At 35.5% G+C, this 21,076-nt stretch overlaps 1 protein-coding gene, 1 long non-coding RNA gene and 2 pseudogenes across 6 annotated transcripts; 2 read left to right on the top strand and 2 right to left on the bottom strand.

Moving 5' to 3' along the window:
- On the top strand, positions 1 to 1,460 carry LOC107621715 (uncharacterized). Its single transcript, XR_001615902.3, has 2 exons — positions 1 to 290; positions 1,151 to 1,460. It is a non-coding gene; the product is annotated as an uncharacterized LOC107621715 (long non-coding RNA).
- A 2,623-nt stretch (positions 1,461 to 4,083) lies between these two features.
- On the top strand, positions 4,084 to 12,651 carry LOC107623350 (uncharacterized). Of its 4 annotated transcripts, none has more exons than XM_088484278.1 (7): positions 4,103 to 4,452; positions 7,724 to 7,836; positions 8,593 to 8,661; positions 9,587 to 9,673; positions 9,755 to 11,511; positions 11,743 to 11,825; positions 11,940 to 12,651. In XM_088484278.1, exons 4-5 carry the CDS (start codon positions 9,660 to 9,662, stop codon positions 11,262 to 11,264), a joined length of 1,524 nt encoding a protein of 507 aa, XP_088340404.1. In that variant the 5' UTR covers positions 4,103 to 4,452; positions 7,724 to 7,836; positions 8,593 to 8,661; positions 9,587 to 9,659; the 3' UTR covers positions 11,265 to 11,511; positions 11,743 to 11,825; positions 11,940 to 12,651. The 4 variants fall into 4 exon arrangements, with proteins under 4 accessions (XP_088340401.1, XP_088340404.1, XP_088340406.1 ...); XM_088484280.1 differs by having other exon boundaries at positions 11,905 to 12,651; XM_088484272.1 differs by having other exon boundaries at positions 9,569 to 9,673; positions 9,777 to 11,511.
- Positions 11,640 to 12,478, bottom strand: LOC107621427 (UDP-glycosyltransferase 73C1 pseudogene; annotated as a pseudogene).
- A 631-nt stretch (positions 12,652 to 13,282) lies between the features above and the next one.
- LOC107614476 (UDP-glycosyltransferase 73C6 pseudogene) lies at positions 13,283 to 14,963 on the bottom strand (annotated as a pseudogene). Its single transcript, XR_015880966.1, has one exon. The product of XR_015880966.1 is annotated as a UDP-glycosyltransferase 73C6 pseudogene (transcript).
- Positions 14,964 to 21,076: the final 6,113 nt, after the last annotated feature.

The following is a 21,076-nucleotide window of genomic DNA, read 5'->3' as shown; positions in this document are numbered from 1 at the left end:
CACAGTAACACCCCTCTTGGCCTCTCCTCTCCAGCACGCAGAAGCAGAACGCGAAGCAGCACCCAGTAACACCCTAGCCCTAGGTTCCTTGCCGCCGCCGTCCCCAGGTTCTCGGCGCCTCCACTTCTTACTCTTCCCCCTGTCCGGAACCCAGGTAGCTCAGCTCGTCGTCCCCATCTTCCCTGGCTTCTCTGTTTGTGGCTTGGAGCAGCTCGCCGTTGGGTCGCCGCTTGCCGTCGCCTCGCCTATCGCCGTCGTCTCGCCGGTTGCCATCCGTGTCTTCGTCGAAGGTTAGTGATGGCTCTATTTAAGTTTGCTTCTGGTTACTGATGGCTCTGTTAGTCTGTTTGATTTTGCTTCGCATCTGCTCTTTCTTTTTAATTTTGCCATGGTTAGTGGTTACTGATGAGTGATGAGTGATGGGTCTGTTTAATTTTGCTTCTGGTTACTGATGGTCTGTTTAATTTTGCTTCGCATCCGCTTCTTCCTTTTAATTTTGCTCTGTTTACTAATGAGTGATGGCTCTGTTTAATTTCTGAATGCTTGGTTCTTCTTGTTCTTTTTAATTTCTGGAATTTTTGTTCAAAATTTTTGTGTAATGTTTTGTAATGTTTTATAATGTTTGTTGCTGTTTTCTAATTGCTAGTTGCTGGGTGCAGGTTTAGTGTCATCACTGTTTTGAAATGTTTATGTACTAATGTTTGTTGCTATTTTGTCATTGCTGGTTGCTGGATGGAGGTTTAGTGTAATTATTGGTTAATGTTTGTTGCTGAATGCTGATTGTTGAGTTTAGATATGGTCTTGTTGCTTAATGCTATTTGTTCTGAATGGTAAATGTTTGTTGCTGAATGCTGCTGCTGTTTTTAATTTCGTGAATGATTTATTAATTTCATTGTTCTTAATTTCTGTTCTTATTACAAAATTTGCAATTGGTGATCTTTTGATTTATTATATGCTTCATGTTTTTAGTTTCACTCTGCTTCTAGGCTTTGAAATCAGTTTATGATAACTGTGATGTAATTATTTAGTTGGATAACTAATGTAATTATTGAGTTCAAGAGACTAGTTTTTCTGTTCTCGTTATTAGTAAGACATGGATAGTCTAGAATTTTCTATTTCTTTCCCTTACTTCTGAAGTTTATTATTTCAGAAGGTTCAGTGTTGGCTTCAACTTTCAAATGGGAATTGGGAGCTGGTGAAGATAATAACATGTTTTGGAACTAAGTCTGTTGTTTCACTGTTTGATGGAAAAGTAAGATATGATCTAGAATTACAACAGTACACAGTGATGTTTGTTACATCTATAGCTGGACTCAGTGAGACAACTGGAAAATGTTATTTTTATTTAACCTTGTTAACAGTATCTTGTACAATTCAGACAAAAGCAGGGCCTATTTTGGTTGCCATAAATCCCTTCAAGAAAGTTTCTCTGTAGAATTAAAAGGGCCTGTTTTGTTTTACTTTTTGACTACATTAAGACAATATTCTCTATCTTTAACTTGTGCACTATAATTCAATCCAGTTATTTTTAATGGAAATATAATTATGTTAATTGTGAACAAATTTGCTGTATGTTTTTGCGTATTTTGATGATTAATTACATTTAGTTGGTGATATTTTATGTATGGTTTTAAATTTGAAAGATATTTTATGATGTTTATTTATAGTTTATTTATTATTTTATTAAAGAACGATTTTTTCGGTTGAATCACGGTTAGATCGATTGAACCAGTAAATCAATTATTAGAACGGTTCGATGGTCGGTTCAGTTTTCAGAACTCAAATGGTCACAAAATTCTATAAAATCATCATTTAAATATGGATTTTAATTTCATAAAAAAATTAAGAAAATTTTTAATAAGAGAATTTAATTACAGATTATATCAGAATTATAAAATCTTAATCAGCAGGTTATAAAAATTTTACCAATATTAAAATATTTTTTATTATTTTAATCTCACATTTTTTAACAATCTAATAATCTCACATAAATTTTATATTAGCAACAGAAAATTGAAATTAAGCTTCTTTAAACACGAACGTCTATTATATTTTTAGTAAATTTTTTTCTTTTTCAACAAAACACTGAAATAGATATAATAATATAAATTTAAACAACTAATGTAAATTTTTTATTTTATACCTATTTAATATAATGCCAACTAGGAACGAATTTACATTGTTGGTAAAATTAAAGGCAATATATGTCAATTAATCACATGTGGTGTCTAAATCTAAGAATATTGAATGGTGATTGATAAAACATTTGGTATCATTTATAACGAGTAAGAAATGATTTAGTTGAATTATTAAAAATTGAAGTTAATTAAAAATTTTGAAATTGAAGTTATTTGAGAATGCCCTTGTAATATTAAAAAAATATATTTTATCACAAAAAATATTAAAACAATTAAAAATATTATTTATATACTAAAATAAATCAATTATTATATATTTTTATATAAAGACATACATAATTTAACATATTTTTAATGTATATTTTATATTCTAGTTAAGGTTTTGAAAATCGGTTCGAATCGGTCAGTTGAACCGACTGAACCGTGAACTGCTGAAGAAAACGATTCGAACTAATGTTAAAACTGTAAATTTCAAACCGTAATTGAATAAGTGAATCGGACGAGAATCGGTCGGTCAAACCGAACCGTGACCCGGTCGGTTTTTTTAGGGGGAGCAAATCGTGGCCGTTTCAGCTGCTGCACTTAGCTTAGCCCTAACTCAGAGGCCCAGATCCAGATTCTCCTCATTGCAGAACGCTCTGCCTCTCTCACACTCACACAGACTCAGTCCAGGGCAAGGCTCCTCTCAATTGAGCTCCTGGCCGTCCCTCACCTCCGTCCAGCCACCGCCTCGTGCCGCCGCCGTCGTTCTTTCGAGCAGCCACCGTTTGCTCGCTCACTTTCCCTCCATCGCGCAGCTGCCATCGATATCAACCTTCCCTTCCATCGCGCAGCCATCGCAACCTTCCTCCGTCGCGCAGCCATCGCAACCTTCCTCCGTCGCGCAACCTAGCTCTGTCCCGTTCGAAGCCCATCGCGCAGCTACGATTCCTTGTCTTGGTCATTCGGTGAAACTGTCTCTCTCTTGCATGCTCTGTTGAAGGCTTCTTCTAGCTTCTAGGTAAATTTTTTTATTAACTATATTGAACCATTGTTTGATTCTGTGAAGCTCTGTGAACTGTGAAGTACTGAAGTCACTGAAGTGTGAACTGATTTACTGAAGTGTGAAGCTCTGTGAATAATTTTTTTTATTAGCTATGATTGAATAATTGTTTGATTCTTCTAGCTTCTAGTTCTAAGTAATTTTTTTTATTAACTATGTGATTTACTGATTTTTTATTTTTTTGTGAACTGTGAAGTGTGAACCAAGGTTCTATGAACTCAAACTGTGAACTGATTCAACTGAAGTTACTGAACTGAATTGTGAACTTTGTTGAATAATTATTGTTAGTTAAGCTGTGAAGTGTGAACTACTGAATTTGTTTGTTTGTTGAATAAATGTTTGTTTGTTGATTAATTGTTGAAGCATTGCTAAACCTTGCTGTTGAATAATTTTGATTAATTGTTATATAATTGATTAATAATTGCCACACCTTTGCAACCCAGCATTCCAAGCCACTTCACTCCAATAACCTTGTCCATTGTTCATCATGTACTTCATGAGCTTCTCATCTTCTGGTGACCATAATCCCTTCCTTAGTAAGATGTATACTAACATTTTTCTTAAAAGTGTATGTTTGGATTACTTTAGATTGATTTATAGTTTAAAGTATATTAATAAGCACAGAATGAGTTAATCATGAAAAACACACTTTCATGAGTTAATTATCTTCAATATCAATATCACTCACATAGGGGTGTTCAAAACCGATTCGGACCGAACTAAACCGATAAATCGAACCGAAAAAACCGAAAATCGAATAAACTGAAAATCGAAAAAACCGAAAAAAATATATTTTTGCAGTTTTTTTGTGGTTCGGTTCGGTTTTCGGTTTTGACCATGAAAATGTCAACCGAACCGAACCGAACCGGTGAGGTTAAAAACCCTAAAATAACCAAACCCCCCCTCCCCCAAATTCCCCTTTCAGCTGCGTGACCTAACCCCACCCCTCCCACTCTCCCAGTCTCCCACTCCCAGCGTGACCCAATCCCATTCAGCGTGACCTTTCCCCCTTACCCCAATCGAAGTGAAACCTGGTGCTCTCCTCTCGGCTCTCACAGTCGCGCTCTCCCCTCGGGCCCTCACAGTCTGCACCGGTGCACCCAGCTGCGGAGCCACCCACGTGGTTGAGTCTCGAGGCCGGCAGCGAAGCCTTCCTCCTAACGCCGCCGAACCACGAAGACCCACGAAGACCCAGCCCCAGCACCACCCTCGCACCCAGCAGTAGCAGTCGCAGAGCACCCAGCCACCCACTGACCCGGCAGAAGATTGTTGGTACTGTTGTTTGTTTACTCATTGTTGCTGACTTGCTGCTGTTTGTTGATTCATTATTACTATTTATTGATGTATTACTGACTTGGTATTGTTGCTGGTTATTGATTCATTGTTCGGTTTATTGTTGCTGGTTATTATTTGGTTTACTAACTTGGTATTGTTGGTGGTTATTACTAACTTGGAATTGCTGAAACTGCTTCTGGGTTGTTCATACTGAATTTGCTGTTCATACTGAAATTACTGGGTTGTTCATACTGGAATTGCTGTTCATACTGAATTGCTGAAACTGCTTCTGGGTTGTTCATACTGAATTACTAAATTGCTGTTCTGTTTGCTGTTCATACTAAAATTGTTGTTCTGTCTGTTATTATCTGATAATATCCGAAAACTTGATTTGAAGCTGCTTCTGGTTTATTATTATTATTAGTTATTTTGGAAAAATAAAAAATTAATTTTGAACTGGTTTAGTATGATTTAGTATGATTTATTACTTTTGTTTCCAAATCTATATATATGGGAAATTGGTTTGTTAGCAGCACGACAAAGTAGCACAATTACAGGAACATATGCAGGATAATTCATAATTGAAGGGTTTTTGAAGCTAAATATAATGGTTAAGGTCATTGATCACTAGAAGTTGTGCTATTGTTCCAACAATGATAGCTGCTATAGTTTTTAATACATCAGAGAGTTCATTGGATACTATGAATGAATGGCTCAATATGGTTCAGTCAATTCAGATTCCTTTTGTACTCATTCCACTTCTTACATTGGTGTCTAAAGAAGAGGTCATGGGAACTTTTAGAATAGGCCCTATGGTAGAGGTAAGCTTTGTTTGCATTCTAACATTTGTAGAATTGATTTTGATGTATACTGATTATGTTTGGTAATTTGTCTAAAAGTGATTTCTTCCTTCGAAAAAATAAATGATTCTAAATATATCATGTTATGATTTTGTGAAGTAGTATAGTAATATTTTTTTTGAATTGATTGAAAAAACCGAATAAACCGAACCAAACCAAACCGATTTTAATTGGTTTGGTTTGGTTCGGATGGTTTCGATAAAAAAATCGAACCAAACCGAACCGCAGTTTAATTAGACGATCGGATCGGATGACTTTTCGCTCAAAAACCGAACCAAACCGCACCGCGAACACCCCTACACTCACATAGACCACTCATATAACATAGTTATACATTTTTCTCTCACTCTCAGACACGCGCTACAAAAACAGAGGAATAGAGTTTCTTTACTAAATAACTCAATTCATTTCATTCTTGGCATTCATAACAAGGCTTTTCATTTCATTGCAAGAGTGGTGATACATCTTGATGAAGCTATAATGATGTAAGCATGGATAAATCACAAGCTTGATATCTAACGCATTTTATTCCACAAACAGAAAATTCACATGACAGAAAAAATAGGGGGTTGGTTGATGAGTCTAGTACTAATAATAAATGGTTTCGAGAAGGACCTCAGAGATAATAGATACTTTCATCTCTTTTTTTTCTTTGCTCACAAGTTATATGTTGTTGCTGGTAGAGTAGGAGTAGTCGTATTTGCACAATAAAAATTAAATCTAATGGTATATTTATAGATGATATTGATGCTGATTTAGATCAAAGTGGTGGTGGTGGTAGTAGTAGTACATGTTATGTTGCACCACTTGATTTTTCTGGTCCAAGTAGTTGATGATATCAAGGAAGCAAATCTGCAGCAAGTTATGGCAGATTTTGATGATTGATGACAAACTTGGATGTTGACATTTTATGTTTGGTTGGTTGTTTTTGTTATTTGACTTTCGAGTTTGTATTTAAATGAAATTATAATATTTTGGTTTATGTAGTACTTTTAATTTGGATGATATTTTAAAGTTTATATTAGACTATAATTATATTTTAATGTATTTATTTATAATTTATTTATTATTTTATTATAAAACGGTTTTTTCAGTTCAACCACGGTCGAACCAGTTGAATTTATAAATCAGTGAACCAGTAGTTAGAGCGGTTCGATGACTGGTTCGATTTTCAGAACCTAATATTCTACATTAATAACTAATTTTAATGACTAATTTTAATATATACTTAGTGATTATAAAATATTAAAAATGAAAAAAAAAAACCAATTGTGAAACAAAACCCTAACAATACCATGCCTCTCGAGTTCAATTCTGCAACTCTTCTCAGTTCTCTCTTTTCCATGTTCTGCTTCCGCTTCCGCTTCCGCTTTCACCATTGCTGTGTTTGCCACTTTGCCTCTGCTTCTGCTGTTCTCGCTTTAAGGTGCTAATTTTGAGTTTTCTTCATTTTTTATTTTTTATTTATTTGTTTGTGCCTAGGGGTGAGCAAAAAAATCCAAAATTTGGATTTTAAACCAAATCCAAACCAAACCATTAAAAAAAAACTAATTTTAAATAAAAAAAAATCCAAACCAAACCAAATTTATTTTATAATTTGGTTTTAAATCCAATCCATTTAAATGGTTTTAAATCTGGATCCAGATCCAGATTAAAATCCAAATCTCAAAAACACCCTAATTCTTCATTTCTGATTTGGTGAACCAGTTTTAACTCGCACGAATCCTTTTCTCCTTCGCCCGCAGCCGGCACCGCCGCACCGGAGCAGGCAACTGGCACTGCAGTTTCGTAGCTGCCACCACCACCACAAGCGCGTCGTGCCACTGCTCTGTTCCGCCATCCGCGGTTCCGCCGTCCGCCTTTTCTCGCCGTGACCCAGCTCTGTTCTTCTCCGTTCTCTGGGTACCCTCAAGGTTAGATAGGTTTACCATTAAGTAATTAATTTGGTAGATTGAAATGTTGTGAAGCAACAGAGAAGAACCACAGTGTGAATCTATCATCTGAGAAAAGGAATTGAGTGGTAGATAGGGATTTACTACATTTGTGATTATATAGTTGAAATTGCCAAAGGTGCTTCCATGTTCTTTTCTGTTCTGTTTCATTCCATCAATTTGAAAAACTGAACAAGGTTTGATTGCTTATGCTGTTATGCATATCAAGTGTTTGTGTTAATGCCACTTTTCTATGGTTTTCTTTATTATTTTTTTATTTTCCTATTTTTATAGGATTATGATGATTTATCTTTTTATATTTCTAATAGCCCCATTTTAGTGCTTGGGGAAAACATATGAAGCTTTACTATGAAATAGTAGACATTCGGTTGTATGCATGCTTTCTGTAAAAATTAGCTTTTCTAGTGCACAAATGATTTAGTGATCTGTAACTAATTATTCATATTGCATTTGCAGCTAACATTGTACTAGGATCTGGATCACTTATCGGGCGTATTCTATCTTTACCTTCTACTGCTCTAAATGTGCCAAACAATAGGATGCATCCTCTTTCTCTTAGCTCTCTGCAGGTATGTGTAGTGTTATTGTATTTTGAATTATCATGTACTTATCGTTTTGTAAATCAAGTGATCAAGACCTTGATCCTTTGGCAAATAGATTCAAATGCTTTTGCTTTTGAATATTCTCTCTAAACCCCACATATTTTGGAATCCTAGGTGAAAATTCAATTGATAAGCTATGAATTTAACAGACTTTTTTTTATCATGCCTTTTGAACCAATGCCCACCAACTCCAACTTAGCCAACTGTTGTCATTTGAGAACTAAAGGGTGCACATCAATTAGGAGGTTCAGTAAGTGAAGAAGCTTCAGGATAATTAAGATAGCACAATTTTGTCATTGTATATGTAGCCGACTCAATCTAATATGAAAAGATTGTCATTGTATATGCTTGTATGGTCTCATCACTGGAGTTAGTTTGATATTGCGACTCAGTGTCTTGAATGTCTGAGGTATTGTTTGTAAAGACGTAGGCAGGCAGTGGATGTTTATTTAGAACTGATTATGTGTATTTTGTTGAAATATTAATGTAAATTTATCACATGATAAAAGCAAGCCTTAATAAATATATTCAAACTTATAATTCATCAGTATTTTGATTCCTTCACTGTCTTATTTTTGGAGTGTGCCTATCTTTTATATTAGTATATGTTGAAGAATGACATCTTATTGCATTTTGTAGAATTTTATCTATTGTTTGTAGTTTATATATTATTTGTTATGTAACCTGTTGCTTATTGTTCTTTGTTATTTATTCCTTTTGTAGGAAGAAAGACTAAGAAATTTGAGGCACCGGCTTGAAGTGCCCTTTGATGGTTCCAAAACAGAGCACCAAGTATGTGGTTAATGCAAGTTTTGTAATTTTCAAATCAATATTCTGAAATTCGCTACTATACCCTGCATTCTATCATATCCAATTTTTTCTCTTGTTCTGATCCAATCTTCACTTTTATGCTACTGCTCAAGTTTGCTTTGCATGGCTTACTTAATAAACAGTCTTAATGTTGTTGATCTGCAATGTGGTGACAATAACTACTTGACGTGCAAATTCATGTTAATAAGGAAATGTTTAGGGAGAAATAGAAATATTTTAAATTGAGTTGCCTTATTGGATTAACCAATAGGTTGCAAAGAAAATTACTATCCGTTTCTTTGTTGCATGTCTATATTAGTACATTGATACCTAGTGCACATTATTTTTAAAAGTGGATTTTTTTTTAAAATATCTGGTTTGAAAATTGGATTTTTAAAAACTAGTTTTAAAATTGGATTTTTGTTTAAAGAAACTGATTTTAAGACTGGATTTTCAAAAATTGGTTTTAAAACTGAATTTTTGGTTAAAAAATCTGGTTTTAAAACTGGATTTTATAAAAAAAAACCGGATTTTAGATTTGGATTTAAAAAAAAAACTGGATTTAAAAAAATCGGATTTAAAACCGGTTTTATATGTAAAACTGGATTTAAAACCGGTTTTATACGTAAAATTGGATTTAAAACCGGTTTAAAACCGGTTTTTATTTTTTTAAACCGGTTTAGAACCGGTTTCTCTCTTCAATCCAGTTCTGGTTTGGTTTTATGAACCATAAAACTGGTTCTGAAATGGATCCAGTTTGGATTTATAAAAATCCAAATCATGCCCACCCCTAGTTTGTGGCAACTACTTAGCTTTTAATTTCTATTGAGATCAATGAATTGTTGTTGTATTGTATTAAATATCCAAATTCGTCTTCTTCATTCTTAAGGTAGCTAAACGGTTTCAGGCAATACTGATAATCATAGAGTGGAGAATTGTGTTTCGTGAAGTATCATCAGTTTTTATGTTAAGAGAACATAATGTATGCAACGAGGTATGCAATCCCTAAACTCCATCGCTTTCTTCTGCCATCATCGAACTTACTTGCTTTTATGCCATATGCCCACCGTACAAGGCTATCTCTTCTTCATTCACAGCCGCTTCCATCACGAGACGCTTACAAATTTGATAATGTTGAAGATGCTGTAGCTTTATTTAATTGCATGGTTGATATGCATCCGCAGCCATCGATTGTGGAATTAACCAAAATCTTGGGAATGGTTGTAAAGATGAAGTATTATGCCACGGCTATTTATCTTTATACCCAGATGGAGTCAAAGGGCATCCTACCATTTAGTGTTACTTTGAACATCTTGATCAATTGTTATGGCCATGCAGGTCAGATGGGTTTTGCACTCTCGGTAATGAGCAAGTTTGTTAAGTGGGGATTTAAGCCAAGTGCTGTAACTTTTACTACAATAATGAAGGGGTTGTGTCTTAATGGTAAGATTTCGGATGCATTCTACATTTATAATAAAATAGTTGCAAAAGGATTTTGGTTTGATGAAGTTATGTACGGAACCTTAATCAATGGGCTGTGTAAGTCTGGAGAAACAAGACGTGCTCTCCAAATGCTTTGGAAAATGGAGGGTCAGTATGTTAGGCCGAATCTTGTAATGTACAATATTGTTGTTGATGGTTTGTGCAAAGATGGACTTTTGAATGATGCACTGGGTTTGTATTTTAATATGCTTGATCGAGGAATTTCCCCTGATATTGTCACTTACACTTCATTAATATATGGTTTCTGTCATGTGGGCCATTGGAAAGAAGCTAGATTATTGCTGAATGAGATTGTTGTTAAAGACATCAGCCTAGATGTGTATACCTTTAACATAATAATTGATGCATTATGCAAAGAAGAGATGCTATTACAAGCCCACGTTATGTGCGATGTGATGATTCTAAGGGGTCAGCAACCAAACATTATTACTTACACAATTTTGATGAATGGATATTGTTTGAACAATGAAGTTGATGAGGCAAGAAACTTATTTGATATGGTAATTGAAAGGGGTGTTGTGCCTGATGTTTGGAGTTATAACATCTTGATTAAAGGTTATTGCAAGATTAACAGAGTGGATGAGGCCAGGAATTTGATGAAAGATATGTTTCGTAAGAACATAGTTCCAGACATTGTAACTTACAATTCTCTAGTTGATGGCTTGTGCAAAGCTGGTAGAATCACGTCTGCATGGAAGATTGTTAATGAAATGCATCAACCATTCCCTGATGTAAACACTTATAATATCCTTTTAGATTTCGTGTGCAAAAACCAGCATCTTGATGAGGCAATTGCATTATTTAAAAGACTCATCTTTGAAAGAAGTTTTGTTCCAAATGTTTGGAGTTACAATATCTTGATTAGTGGTTATTGCAAGAATAAAAGATTAGATGAAGCCATGAATCTTTTCCAAGGTATGTGTAAGAATTTGGATCCAAATATTGAAACTTACAATATATTGTTACACGCGTTATGCGACAGGCAGCAACTGGGCAAGGCAATTATACTATTAAACAAAATTGTTGACGATGATATTTGTCCTGATTTGTACACATACAAAATACTTATACATGGTTTATAGAACTCTGGAAGAGTAAAAGAATGCATAGAAGATTTTTCAATCATTTTTTCATCAGAGGAAATCATGCAAATGTCAAAAACATAATCGATCATCTTTGTAAAGGTGGATTATCAGAATAGGGAAGCCTTTGATTTTACAATGGGAAGACAATTAAAACCTCTCTAATGCTGTCACTTCTAGAGAAAAGAAAAAGGATGAGGCACAAAGTTTTCTGGAAATGATCATTAGATGCATGGCAAGCAATAAGGTCAGTTGTTTTAATTTCCAAGTTGATTTCTGAAGTGACCTACATGGTTTGAAAATGCTTTTTCTTTCGGCCTTAGGCATTGGACTAGTTGTTTCAATTGCGTAGTTAGTTCTAAGTTGGAAAATGTTTTAATTTCCAATTTGGTTTCTGAAGTAACCTACATAGGCATTTTAATTAGATTATTTTCAACATACAAAAAAGCATTCTTACTATTAAAAGATAAACTTGCAGATACCTAAGGATTGGAAAAGTGGCATATAGTTCTTTCGACCACAGCATTTTTGTTGAGGAGGCAGTGATGGAGACTTTACCTGGTAAGTCCACAATTGAGTAGTTAGTTCTTTTTTCTTCACTAAACTTGTTCCATTTCTCATTGTTTGGTGATAATGCCAGTGGTTTGGTCACTTCAATTTTGTCTGATATACCAGGCACGACAAAGTACTCTGATTCATCCTTTATGCTTTCCCTCGCATCATTGGTGCACAAACTGAGTACACAAGAGACAGAAACAACTTACTCCGGCAAAAGAAATCCCAGGAATGCTGAATTTGTTGGCAATGTGGATTGTATATAGCAAACACGTATCAGAAACTATGCAGCTCGGCAGCGGCACCAACTCTTCGAAAACCTTCTCCACCGGTTCCCACAAAAATGCTTGTTGCATTCAACAAATTATCAGCATTGCCAAGTGAAGGTAACATATCAAAATTCTCACACCCTTCTGGCAAACCAGCCTCTTGATGTGGAAATTGATGCTGAATTAATCGAATCTGATAACCAGAATCATTGTAACGAGCAAAGGTTTGGGGTTTATGTGATTCTTGTTGCATTTTGTGGGGTTGTGACTACCATGACAACAACACTCTGCTGAGGCAGTATTTTTTGCAATGTCCATCACTGGGATCATGTGACCTTGTGCCACTAAAAGGAACACAACGAAATGGAGCTGTGGTGTTATGGAATCCATTTTTGTTTTGGTTGATATTGTAACTGGATTTAGTCCACTGAATTTGGGTGGGTTTAATTCGTTTACCTGTGTGACATCTATAACTAACATTCTTTTCTTGGTATGTGTGTCTGCTTTGTTGTTCACCACACTTTATTTATATTATATATATAAACAAATTTGCCAGAGATAAACACAATCTCTTATTTTTCAATTGCTTGTCGAAATAAGTGGCAGCAGCGAGTTTATTATTTGTATTCCAATGAGCTGATTGAGGAAATTGGACCTATCAACCTTTTGATTTGATGAGGATTAAGGCATATCAGCTGCAAAAAAAAAAAAAAAAAGCTGAGATAACACACTTGCAGAACATTAGTATACTGCATAAGCTTATTCAGCTTTTGCCATCCCTTCTTCAACTTTCCAATTGATGAACAACTCTTACTATCATCCCTTCCTTCCCAAAGTTAGGCTTGTATGTATTATGTAATGTGAGCTTTCATTTTCATCCTTTGTAATGTGTCCAACCATTTGGATTAAGACAACCACATTGGAAAAGAAGACAAGGGCGGATTGAGTTGTCTTCACGTCCTAAAGTAAGGTCTGCCCCCACCGCCTCTCGCTTCATCACCACTCAATTATAGTTGAGTGCTCTATGATGGTTTTATTACCTGATTTTGATAATCTTCAGATCAAAGATCAAATCAAATACTATTTAGGATTTGAACTTAATATAATTAGTTGAGATTAAAGGATTTAACGTTTTAACCACATACATAAATTCTTTTACACATTAATTATTTTTAAATTACATATAAAAATGGATTAATAAGCAAGACCATTCTTTGATTCCAAGTGCAAACCGCATATTATACATTGAAGAGCCCTATAGTCAAATATTTTGATATTCCAAACACAGCAAAAATTAAGCATATTAAAAACTCTCACACATTTGCAATTGCATTGTTGGCCATTAGTTTGGAAAATCATATTATCATATACCTCCCATGCTTTTATGCAAAATATCTTGGATAAACACAGTCAAGTTACTATGAGAAGATCCACCTTCTTCTACAGATCTTTTAGCCATTTCCGCTAACTTTCTTATCCTTTCTCTTCTTTCTTCACATTCACCATTATTCTCATCCATTAACTCCTCTATTGCTATTTTAATATATTCTTTCTTAACCAGTTCACCAACCTCCTCTTCCTTCCCCCAAGCAGTAGGACTTTTCACACCAACCATCACTCCAACTTTTAGTACTTTGACAACTAGTTTTTCATTCAGAAACTGGTCTGCGAATAACGGCCATGTCAGCATCGGCATGCCAGCGCATATAGCTTCCAAAGTAGAGTTCCAGCCACAGTGTGTCAAGAACCCTCCAATTGAAGGATGTGACAGTATTAGTAGCTGAGGAGCCCAACCTCGAATTATAAGACTCTTACCTTTGATTCTTTCTTCAAAACCATCTTCCTTAATCCACTTTTCTAGCGCCCCTAATTGATTCCCTTCTCTAATTACCCAAATGAAGGGTCTTCTAGATTCTTCTAAGGCTAAACCAATCTCAATCAACTGAATTGCAGTTACATTACTTAAGCTTCCAAGGCATACATAAATCACACTCTTTGGCTTTTGAGAATCAAGCCAATTTTGATGCTTCCACTCTTCAACTGAAACACTGTTTCCTCTTTGAACCTTCTCCAACTGATCCTTGTTGCTTAGTGACACCGGACCAACACACCACACTTTATCCTTTCTAACCTTCTTGTACATTCTTTCATACTCAGGCTCCAATTCTTGGAACGAATTCATGATTACTCCATAAGAATCACTTTCAGCTGCATAAATCTCTTCACCAAACCTGCTCCAATTCTCGTCTACCTGTGCCGGTACCTGCGATTTAGTGACTTCAATTTCGTCCGGTAAACCCGGTATAACGAAGTACTCTGTTTCATCCTTAACACTATTCCTCACATTACTTGTATGCAAAGCATCATAACACATTAAACAGAAGCAACTAACTCCAGCGAAAGAAACCCTTGGAATCCTGAATTTCTTAGCGACGTGGATCGTGTACGGCAGACTCATATCGGAGACTATGCAGCATGCCGGCGGCGACAACTCTTCGAAGATCTTCTCCACCGGCTCCCTTAGAAGACTTGCTGCGTTGAAAAAACTGAAAGCATTGCCAAGTGAATGAAGCATGTCAAGATTCTCACATCCTTCTGGCAAGCCGGCTTCTTGATATGGAAACTGAAGCTGGATTTGTCGAATCTGGTAACCGGAATCAATGTAGCGAGCGAAGGTTGATGTGAATCTTGCTGCGTTTTTCGGGGTTGTGACAACTGTGACAATAATATTGTTATTGCGCTGAAGTAATAACTTTGCTAAGTCCATCATCGGAATCAAGTGGCCTTGTGCCATTAATGGAAACAGAACGAAATGGAGCTGTGGTGTTTGGGGAGCCATTTTTGTTTCTTTGGAGATGGATAATTTAGGTTTCGTGTACTGAATAATTTTACTTGGACTCTAGCTTTATAAACTACATTTCTTTCTTGGTGACGTAAGTGTCTACATAGGCAATCTAAAAAATGTTATATATTTTTTATTTTTAATAAAATTATTTGATAAAATATAAAATAAAAAATATCCTTTATATTATTAAAAAATAATATAATCATTCATTTATGTATAAAAATATTATCTGCACACTAAAATTAATTATTATTATATATTTATATATAAATAGAGTAATGTTTTATAACGAATAAATACTATCATTTTTTGTTAGTATTTAGTTAATAATAATTTACACTTATATTTACATGATTTTGCACACAAAAAATATATAATTTGTATCTATATTTACTAAAATTTTATACATATTAATCAATACAGTTTGTATCTATATTTTTTTTAGAATTTATATATATAAATTAATAAACTTTATTTGTTAAATATAATTTAACATTTGTACTGATTAAATAATGACAAAAATATTAAAAATTACTAATTTAAATTTTTTTATATAAATATATAATTTAATTTATTTTTAATATATATTTTAGTGATTTATTTTAATATATGTTCATAATTGATTCATATAGTATTGTGTGAAAAATTTTTTAAATGTATCGATACATTAATATTTTAATAATTTTTAATTATTAATTTTAATTATAAAAAATATATATAATTAAAAGTAACAGTTAAAATTACTGGAACCAATGTTGATATACTTGAAAGCTTTTATGTTGTGTCTCTGGAAATCTCTTTACAATCAACATCACGTGTCTTTGGATTCGATGAAATTATTTATGTATGTATATCTTTTTTTTTAGTATTTAAATGAGGCTAAAGTCCAAAATTACAAGACACTAATCAACTGAGGTAAGGAAGTCCCTCTACAATCATCAAACAAAATTTATTTTAAAGGTGCTGGTAGCACATCAACAAAATTAAAATCTGGGTTACACTTTAATCCTTCTCTAACTAAAAAATCAGCAGCTCTGTTTCCTTCTCTATAAGTATGACTTACTCTAACTTGCCAGTTCTTTTTAAGCCATGTAGAGATAATTCTGATCAAATTACTGGGGTGGCTTTCTGCATTTTCTTTAATAATGACATCCATAAGCGCTTTTGAATTCAGATCCATAATGAGCCTCCTGATTCCCAGCTCCCAGGCTGTTTTTAGCCCATGTAACAAGCCCCATATCTCTGCTTGGAAAGCTGAACATACTCCCAAGTTCGAGCAGTATCCAGCAACCCAATGCCCCATCTCATCCCTTAAGAGTCCTCCACATGATGCTGTTCCTGGGTTTCCGCACGAAGCACTATCAGAATTCAATTTGATCCAGTTGGTAGGTGAACATGACCATGAAATCTGTCTTTCCACTTTTTCTCTATACTCTCCAGTATACAGCTTGTAAGGAGCATTCCTGATCGAAATTGCTTGATTGCAAATGAAGGAGCACAGATCGTAAGGCCTGGTGAAACCCGGCATAAAAATCTCCTTATTTTTCCAGTGCCATAACCACCAGCAGGTAACTACAAATTGTGTTATCCAATCTATTTGGTTTGAACGGCCCAGCTCAATGCAAAGGTTCCATCTGAGCCACGCTTCGAAGGGAGCTCTAAAGAAATCTTGAAGGAAGGCTGGGTGAATGAATTGGGTCCAAATTCTAGATGCTGCTGGGCAGTCTCTTAATAGGTGCTCTTGGGTCTCTTGGACTCCTTGGCATCTATGGCAGAAGGGGGGGTGCTCCAAAAAAATTTGATATTCTTTTTGCAGTCATGAATTTTTGGTGTGTAGTCACCCACAAGAAACACCGCATTCTTTGGGGTCCTCTCCACTTCCATATCACATTCCACACTTAATCTTTTGGTTTTTCATGCCTTGCTAAAAGTTTATAAGCACTTACAACAGAAAAATTTTCATTTTGAGTTGCATTCCACCAAATTTGATCTCTGCCTGCTTCTTGAAGGGGAGGGTGGATAGCTCTTATTTTGTTAATAATGATATCCGGGAGAAAATTCTTTAGAAGGGGGTAGTTCCAATCATTGTTTTGTTCCACAGCTTCAATAACTGTCATGTTCCTTATCTCCGTAGGGATCTGATTACTGGTTAGGTGCTCATGAAGAGGTTCATTTTCTACCCAAGGATCATCCCAAAGGCGAGTCAATTTACCATTACCAATTGAAAATCTTGTATTCTTGTCAAAGATCATCTTCATCTTTTTAAGATTTTTCCAGAATTGAGAATCTGAGCCTTTGACTTTCATCTCACCAGAAAATTGTCTCCCTTTATCATATTTATTCAGTAGTACTCTTGCCCAGAGAGTGTCATTATCCACCACTAATCTCCAAAAAGCTTTGAGCATGAAGGCTTCATTCATCAAGGAAAGTGATTTGAATCCCAAGCCTCCAAGGATTTTGGGTTTGCATAAAATATGCCATCCCACGTTGTGAAATTTTCTTTCTCCTGCATTCTCTGCCCAGATGAATCTTCTTTGCAATCTTTCAATTTCTTGACAGACTCATTTAGGGATAATGAAATGCATCATATCATAGTTTAGAGAGGGAGTTAACACAAATTGAGCCAGAGTAACTCTACCAGCGAAAGACAAGCATCCTACTTTCCACCCACTGAGTTTATTCTTGACCCGTTCTACTGCATTGGCATCAATTCTAGCACCCCTTTTTTTCTCGCACACCTTCGCAATTTCATTATAGTCGTCAACTAGCATCCAAGGCATATCCATATTACAAGCAATCTGTTTAATCTTTTCAAAAAACACCTTTCTAAGGCTTTCTTGGGGACTCACATAAACAGCAGTTAAAGCCCAAGGAACTCTACATTAATCATCTATAGACATAGGAATAAACTGAGTATGCATTTCAATACAGGTTACCTGTAGGGAGTCATAATTTCACAGAGCCCATATGCCACCACTGTAGTCCTGTGCTTCATGCATACAATAGTATTTGAAACACAGGCTTTTGATGATCTCCTTAGCCCTCACGCCACTACATCTAGTTTCAAAAAGGAGCACCAAATCAGGATGCTTCTGTCTAACCAGTTCTTTAAGGGTGCTAACCGAAGCATGGTTGGCAATCCCTCTTATATTCCAAGCAAGGATCTTTATAGATAAAAATCTAAACATAAACTACAAGTGTGAAACTCTGTATCTACTTGAACAACTTATTCCAAAAACAACCAGTACTCATTACGAGCACACCATTTCATCCTCCAGAGAAGGATGCTCTTCCATAGCCACTACTGCAATTACCATCTCTCTATTTTCAACGTCCTTCATTACCATAGAGAGCTCCCTGGAGTCAACAGAAACAAAGCCTGGGGGTACTGGATCAGGGGGTTCTTTAGAAGGAGTTGGGTTACACGCTGAATCTACAACAATAAGGAAGGGTGTTGGGCTGTAGGGTGATGGGTTGGCCCAATTCTCTTGGTGGTGTTGGGCGTCAAGGGGGTGATTAGTCGAAAATATTCTGGGTGGGGCTGAAGAGGAAGCAGGTTTAGGGACATATGGGTTCTCTTTAGAGATAGAATGGGCTTGTTGTAAGGTCAAAGAGATGCCTTTGAAATGGGCTGGCTGGGTCTTGGGCAGTGAGCTGGTTCGGGTTTTGGGCTGGGTAGGGTTAGCTTCGGATGACTGAGCCTTCTCTTGGTGGATAGCATCTGAATTAATCACACTATGACGTTGTGGGGATGCCTCTTTGTGTACCTCATAGATTCTTCTATTTGCAGCACATCAAAACGAGATTGTTTTCCATTTCCACCCATATTCTGTCTTTTTTCTTGCACATTTCCACCTTTGCTGGTACCTTCTCCATGATTTGTGGATTTTTTGCCACGTGTATGTCTCTGCACTAACATCCAAGGGCCAAAATCCCTATCATATTTTTTTGAACTTTTTTGCCCTTGTCAATCTTGTCCTTTACATTTTTGTTCCTTTTTTCTGCCTCTGGATTTCTTGCTGTGTTTTCGCCATTACCATTTTGAGACTCTGAAGCATTCTTTTTCTTCTCAGGGCAGTTCTCCCTGTCATGGCCCACTCTTCCGCACGAAAAGCAAACTAGATGGAGCCCTTCATATTCAACTGCATGAGGTATACCATTGATTAGGTATTGGGACACCAGAGGTTTGTCCAGTTCCACTTTCACACAAATTCTGGCAAACTTTTTTCTGGAGACCTCCGTAGTATTGCTATCCACTTTCAGTGTTCTCCCCACTATATTCCCAATTTTTTTTTAGAATAGTCCTGTTGTAATATTCTATTGCTAGTCCTGGGAGCCTCACCTAGGCAACAATCTTGTCAATGGACGTCGTAGTTGGATCAAAATCCGGTTTCTAAAACTGAACAGTCAAGTAGTGATCTAGAATATTCTACAGTCCTTCTATAAGAGCGTAATCCAAATCCTTTGAATTGAAAAACCTTACCGAAAAGAAATCATCACCCAGATCTATTACCTCAATGCTTCTCATTTTGGCCCACATAGTTTCCAATCTCCTTTTCAGAGCCAAAAGAGAGATTTTTCTGCCAAGCAATTTCACTATTAGGGAGTTCCACCATTCTTCCCTAATTTCCTTTTGTATACTCTTCCCTATAATCAGATTCAGCAAGCCATTAGGTATCTTTTTTATAGTAATCTCCTCATCATCTATATCTTCGTTCTCATCATCTCCGTCCTCCTCTTCATTTACCTTTTCTGCTTCATCTTCCCTATTGACTTCCGCACTGGAATCTCCTTGTCGAGGGGCACTTTTTCCTGTCTTGACTATGTTGGCAAAAGAAGTCGACCATCCCTGTGTTCCCTTTTTCGATTCTTTCTCTGGAGGCGTTTCACCAACATGCATCACGGAATGTTCCCGATCTTCTACCTCTTTATGACCTTCCATCCAAGCATCCACCCTCGGATGAATGCAAACAGATCTAGAAAATTCTTTACCTTCCCTATTCTTCTTTACTTTTTTTTCCAAGTCCCTGATGGAGATCTTATTCAACGTTAGGTTCTCTTCTTGGCTCATGGGACCGAGAGGCTCCACCTCTCACAAAGCCCCCTCTCATGGGCGGCCAAACACGTTATAGTGAGGCAAAGATGGAAAGTGTACGGAGAGAAAATAAACTCTTCTCAATAGAAAAAGACAATAATTTAAGCCACTCTGGTTACTTCTTTGTTACTCATTTATGTATGTATATCTGAATGCACAAAGTGCAAGAAATTCCCATTGAATTTGACTGTCCAATTACTTATTTGAACGTTTCACTCTGTCTCCATGAGTCCATGACTCCATGTATATCCATTCCATCCTTCCTATCCTGAGAAATTCATTATCGTTGTTGAATTTAACTAGTTAGTGGAATACGGCCACACATATATAAGTTGTTTGTTAAAATTTTTATTTTTTATAAATAAATATAAAAATAGATGGATAGACAAGTTAATTCTTGGGTCTTGGATTCCAAACATACAAAGAAAAAAATTAAGCATACTAAAATAAAAGGTAAAAACTCCATTACATTAGCCACGCATAGAGATTAAACTCACATCTCAATTTTTTTTTAAAGAAAAGAAAAAAATATGATACTATATTCAAACAATCAAACTGTTGAGTTTAAAAAATAATTAATTTTTAATTATGATGATAAATATTTAGTTGAGTTAAAAAAATCTATGTTGTATTTAATGTGTATGCTAAGTCAGCAGGTTAAAAACAAGTCAATAAGAACTACAAATATGTATATCAATTTTCGTATTGTGAACAAGCATTGCAGACCAATTTTATTATGAACAAACAAAATAAATCGGATTTAGATTCTTTAAAGTTTGAATTTCACTTTAGAGAATAAAATGTGATCTCTCACCATTTATTTTATAGATGGGACCAAGAATAAATATGAAAGAAAAACTATTCAAAGGTAGAAAATCACACTTTACCCTTTAAAGTACAAATTTAAAATTTAGGAAATTTAAATTCAAACAAATCAGCTTCTATACACATAGACTACTAGACTAGCATTACATTTGGATATAGCACACATTTAAAAGAGTTTTTATCACATTAGATCAAAAGCAAAAGAAGTATCAGACCGTTCGAG

This window comes from Arachis ipaensis, chromosome B10 (assembly GCF_059453495.1).
Source record: "Arachis ipaensis isolate K30076 ecotype BB chromosome B10, ASM5945349v1, whole genome shotgun sequence".
Classification (NCBI taxonomy): domain Eukaryota; kingdom Viridiplantae; phylum Streptophyta; class Magnoliopsida; order Fabales; family Fabaceae; genus Arachis; species Arachis ipaensis.
The sequence above is the reverse complement of the archived record's forward strand: the minus strand, read 5'-3'. Positions and strand labels throughout refer to the sequence as shown.